This window comes from Megalops cyprinoides, chromosome 17 (assembly GCF_013368585.1).
Source record: "Megalops cyprinoides isolate fMegCyp1 chromosome 17, fMegCyp1.pri, whole genome shotgun sequence".
In the NCBI taxonomy this organism is placed as follows: Eukaryota; Metazoa; Chordata; class Actinopteri; order Elopiformes; family Megalopidae; genus Megalops; species Megalops cyprinoides.
The window spans coordinates 2289162-2295231 of NC_050599.1; the positions used below are offsets into that span (position 1 = coordinate 2289162).

General features: G+C 40.6%; 1 protein-coding gene across 1 annotated transcript; it reads left to right on the forward strand.

Moving 5' to 3' along the window:
* The first annotated feature begins 2484 nt into the window (after positions 1-2484).
* Positions 2485-4268, forward strand: LOC118792685 (homeobox protein Nkx-2.2a-like). The gene is made up of 2 exons (XM_036550586.1): positions 2485-2832; positions 3533-4268. The coding sequence occupies exons 1-2, from the start codon at positions 2574-2576 to the stop codon at positions 4078-4080; spliced, it is 807 nt and encodes a 268-aa protein (XP_036406479.1). The 5' UTR covers positions 2485-2573; the 3' UTR covers positions 4081-4268.
* The last annotated feature ends 1802 nt before the right edge of the window (positions 4269-6070 follow it).

Consider the following 6070-nt stretch of genomic DNA (forward strand, 5'->3'; position numbering starts at 1 on the left):
GACGCATTGCTCAGGAGCCAAGGTCAGGCTGTAACCTTGCAGAGCGATGTTTCAGGCGGACCATGTCTCTGTCCCTTTCACTTCAATGGACCTATTGTCACAGTGGCTTGGTTAAGCTGCATGATTAATCGTATAGGAAAACGCGGCCTAGACTGGAAAAATATTTACCTATCAGGTGGCTTCTAGCAGTCGATAAAACGGGTGTGAAATGGAGGGAAAGCACGGGCCCAATTCCGCCGCCTGGCCTAAGTGGTCATTTTCACTTCACTAAGCAGTAACTGCATATTTTAATAATAATAATAATGAAGAAGAAGAAGAATGCTTGTGCATGTGTTGATATTATTACGTTATTATAATTATTATGTGATACAATTATCTATTATTATACTATGATACAATTTCACGACATATGTTTCTAGTTTGGCTATGTACAAAAACCCAGAACAAATGCAATCGACTGATTTACTTCACGTGAACCTGCTTTTGCAGACGCCCTTGTCCCGTTCGTCCCGTACAGCGTTAGAGTACAGTGCCTAATACAAACTGCAGAAACGCCGGGCTAATGAAATGGGTGGCGCTACGGGTTGTGGTAAGTCCGGTTTATTTACTTTTAACCGAAGTATAATATTGTTTAGCCTTGGGGTTCGATGTTTTAGCACAATCGTGATCTCTCTTAAGAAAGAGAGACAGAGAGAGAGAGAGGGGGGGGGGGCGAAGGGGAAGGGGGGCAGGAGAGGGAGAAGATGAAGGAGTTTCCTTAATGTTGTGGCAGGATTCGGAGATGAATGAAGAGATAGTCCATTGAAAGCGACTGAATGCCATGACAACTAGGAACAACCTCAGATTTATTCCAAACAGTTAGAACACATTGTACAGGGGCGTCAATCATCCATTCTTTCCCCCCTGAAATAAATGCAAAAACTGAGCCTGCTCAAAAGCTTCCAACAGGAGCCGGACATTTGTCTACATTTCCCCTATTGTCCGCAGCTTAGAGATCGGTTTGTATTTGTGTTTGCCCTGATTCGACCACCCAGGATGCGCGAGGGACTCGCTAAAAAACGCGAAACATTGTCACCCACATCACATACCGCACAGGAGGCAGGGAAGAAAGGAGAATGAACTAATCAACAATAATAAACGGCGCTCTTATTCCGTATTTACAGCTGGCCCGAGGAAACAGCGGCGAAAGGACAGAAATCCTCCAATCTGCAGTGCGAGATGTTCAAGAAATACGTCGAAAAAAACTTCAACATCTGTGAGGAAAAAACTAATAAAGAAATATTCGACCCCCACCCCCCTAGAGGAGGAAAATAAATAAAAATCCCTCTCAGCCAAATAAATATCAGCCATTGTTCATCATCTGTTTCAACATAATTATGCCTTCTGCGTTGACAAACTAATCTAAACATTTTACTATCTGTTTACACAAATATACGATATCTTATATGGAAATATTCCGCTCAGTCGTTCTATAGAATTGAACGAGGTGGACGGAAGTGGAGCTCCTAGCAGCAGTTGTTAAGACTTTGAACTTATGAAACAAAACAGCAATGATCACCGTTTTCGCATTTTTCATATTTTGTCCTTGACGATAAAATATTTCTTTTCCTTGTTCAAATATTTGCTATAGGCTCACAGCTGAATCATTTCTATAAAGGCGTAATTTATTACTCACGATCTGCGGTATCCAGTGAAGTAAGAGCCTTACAAGACAGTAAAAGGCCATTTCGCTGTCTCTCGAAACAAAACAAAAGTGATGACTTAATACTTAATGCATGCTCCTTGTCCTTAAGCCTAAACCAAAATATTGACCTAAGAGGTTTGCATAACTCGATCTCAGGCCATATAAAATAAGTAATTGCCTTTAATCTCCCTCTCATTGGTCTCTGTTGACCAATGGGCATTTTCCCATCTCATAGCTTAAAATATTATATAAAGGCACACACATAAAGATAATTACTGGGTTAATATACACATAACTTATATAACATGAAATTGGATATTCAGTTTATTAAATGAAAGTAGGCAGAGTGTGTGGCTGTGGTGATATTATATGTATACGGGGCATAAAACTGGCCCTCCTCATTCTCATAATTAATTGACATGTTATATCACTTCTCATATTCAGGAGCGCCAATGGCAGAGGCTCGCGTTTCCCGAAAACCCACAATTTCACATCTGTAAACAGTCCTCATCCACTTGACTCCCAGGACCCGCCCACGCGTGAACATCCTTTCGCGGTTCAGACGCTGTTTTGCAGCAGGTTCATGTGCTAACACCAACCTTATATGGGCCGATCAGCGCAGTCAGCGATTGTTTCCGACTGGCGCCCGGCGATAGCGCAGCACCCAGCGCGCTAAGGGACAGGCTTCCCGGATTTACAGAGCCCGTGCCACAGCTGCATTACCAGCCAATGGTCAGAATTTGCGCCCTGCGGGTTCCTGCAACTGTTCGGTCTAAAAAGGCGTTGCTTCGTCCGTTTGATTCATCACCTTCGAGTCGGGTTCGTGCGTTTTCTAACAGCGGATTGCCAGACGGGTGCTGCAAACTGCCTGTGTGAATTCCCACAGAACATGTCGTTGACTAACACGAAGACGGGATTTTCTGTGAAGGACATTCTGGACCTTCCTGACACGAACGATGAGGAGGGATCTATAACGGAAGACGCTGAGGATGATACAGAGGAATCGGAGACAACCAAAACGGCTGGAGTGTTGGGACAAAGTCCCATAGAAAACGTTAAAAATCTGTCTCTAAAAAGCTCATTTTATGACGTGCGCGATAATCCTTACACACGATGGCTTGCCACAGCGGACAGCATTCAGTATTCACGTAAGTGCCTTTTAGGAATACAAAGTCCAGTTCATATTAATATGATATTCCATAATAATTAATCTGTTAAGCGGGTTAACTATTTACAAATAATAATTCGTTCATCTTATAATTTGCCTTATTTTTCACAGTATGTCTTTTATTGTTGATCTGGAAGGGGAGATAGCATGTCATCGGATAATGGAAAGGACTTTATGATTATTATTATTATTATTATTATTATTATTGTTGTTGTTGTTGTTTGCGTGCGAGATATACTTAATAAAACATCGTGTATCTTTCACCAAGCGCGTGTCCTGCAAGTTTTAGAAGTGTTCAGTTTCTACGAAGAATTGTCCCTCATTGTTTGAAACAGGAAATTATGATTAACACAATATTACAAATTGTGTTATATGTGCGTGTTATATGATTTATACATGTAATCTGTGCTTGATGTTGCATATTTAATTTGTTTGATTTTAAAGAGAACAAACTTGTTACTGGCGACATCTCTACCCCACTGTCAGGACCACATTACAGAATGAATGGCCATTGAAACTTGTGAAACGGCCGGACAGTTCCATGAGTATTGTAACATATACAATTTTTTTTTCACTGTAGGGAAAATGAATATTACAGTCGTTCCATATCCATGGGTATATGTGAATATATTTTAAATGATTTAGGACATTATTAACTTATATTTTTTCCTTTCATACAGTGCATGGTATGTCAGCTAATTCTCACCAGGACTTGTCTGCCAAATCACCTGAACCGTCTGCCGACGAATCGCAAGACAATGACAAGGAAATGGCGAGCAACGGCGGCGACTGCAAGAAGAGAAAGCGGAGAGTTTTGTTTTCCAAGGCGCAGACATACGAACTGGAGCGTCGATTCAGGCAACAGCGGTACCTCTCGGCTCCCGAGAGAGAACATCTTGCCAGCCTGATCCGCCTGACGCCGACTCAGGTGAAAATCTGGTTTCAGAACCACCGGTACAAAATGAAGAGGGCACGGGTGGAGAAAGGGATGGAGATAGTTCATATCCCCTCTCCGCGGCGGGTGGCCGTACCTGTCTTGGTCAGGGACGGCAAGCCTTGCCACAGTCACAAAGCTCAGGACCTGGCGGCCACACTCCAAGCCGGGATGCCCCTGTCAGCCTACAGCACCCACTCCCTCCATCATATGCAATACAATGCGCACTACACCTCCGCGGCCGTGACACAGTTCCCCACAGCGCATCACCTGGTGCAACAGTGGACTTGGTGAAGTACCGAGACCGACGGAAGACTGGCGGAACAGGCGTCTGGAGAAAGTTTTAGGGAGGGGAAAAGCAGAAGTCTTTGCATTTTCGAGCTTGACCAATATCTGCCATTTTATTTCGGAGCTGATATTTGCGCAAAGTTTACGGAATCGTCGTCGTGAAAACCGGGTCCAGCCTATCACTAAGAATGTCAATTCTCGTGTGATTTTTTTTTTTTTTTTTTTGTAAATTATGCTAATGTATATACGTACATTTTCTTTTTGTCACTCGTGTATCAAGCACGCGCAACACTTTAAAATGACAGCTTTTTTTTCTTTTATATTGAACCTAATTATTTATGGCCTCGAATAAAACCTTGGCAAATTTTACCTATGTTTTAAATCATTTTGTCTCATATTTTTTTGTAAATATTTTACCGTAATTGTTTTACCACGCGGGGTCTAACTGGATGCAAATGACCTCCCCTCAAAATGAAAAAGAAAGAACTTCAATTTCTAAATTTCTTTAAGATCATCCCAAAAGTATAATTGCCAACGCGCGTTAACTGAATATTTCCTGATTTTCTTACGTAAGAATTTTACGTAAAATAGGGTATCAGGAAGTACTGCCTTCTTTTGAATGTCTTGGACTTTAAATATAGAAATAAAGTCTAAATCACAAGTTTGTTTGTTTTTCGTAGTAAATTTAACATATTTGTCTTGTGAAATATGTCCATTTCCACAGGCATAAGGATGAAGGAATGGATCATGTAAATTTTTTGTTGTAATTATTTGGTTACTTGGTGAAGTCGCGGGGAAAACATACTCATTTAGTGTAAGAGGGCTTCTTCAGCTAAGTCGCTTTTGTGCTCAGTGCTGTTAAAAGGCTTCCACTCAGCATCACTTGCTCAACCATCTTGGTTTCACCGACCCATTTACGACGTATTCACTGAATGATAATGTGAACAAATGTCTTTCATAAATTTGTCTCATTTTCGTTAGTCAAAGCAAAGGCTCGCAGTCGCGATAGATTATGGGTATGGATTAAGCAATTCCCCCAAAATCTCGGAATGGCTGTCATTTTTCTCTGTCATCTCAGGCTGTCATCTCGCCTCTTACAGGGGAAGACTATATTTCCAAAATGCATTACAATTTTGAACAGTAATCGTTGATTAATCAAACAACTGAAATCGAATAATAAAAAAACATGCCACGAGGCAAAAGGAACGAGTCCCGTGTGAATAACCAATAAATGTATATCTGATTATCGTATTTAACTCAATGTCTGGATCATAGGTAACTATCCTCGGCGAAATCTTCCTGTTTGCGAAAGCAGAGGGATCGCAGTAAAGCAGATAGCTCTTTCTGCAGTCACTGAGCAAATCCTTAGATTGACAGGCATTGGGAATTGCTCGCAGAATGCAATCTCTAGGGGTCTGTCTTTTCGCAAACCGAGCTTGAACTAGACCCTGTTCAAATACGCGAACACTGCGAAGAGAAAAAGGCCTACATGATTTCAAATTTGTTTTGCAATTGAACAACGCGCGGAGGTTGAATTGTGTGACCTTTACTGAATGTAGCCAATGTAATTCAGATTATTAATTTTAACTCTGGGCCCAAATATAGTTTTAGTCCAGTTAGATAGATATGATCATATGTACCCATTAAACTCAAACAGTATTTGACAGTGTGAGAGGTATTTGATGCTTGTTACAATGCGTGTGCTAATATCCATAGTTTTAAAATAGTGTTATGTTATTATAATATAAATAGTCTTTTATTATTTTCACATGGTTGTGGTGCACATATCACTTCACATTACTAACATACTAAATCTAATCTAAGTGTTATTGCTAAAATTAATCGAAGTAAAATCAAACATGGGAAAAAACTGTGGAATTGAACGGTGTAATACTGCGTTTTATATTCCTAATATTACCTATTTGTTCATGTTTATTGTTTACACTGAAACCATTGCTGAAAATATAAAAAGTGAATTTAACACAAATAGTGTTGC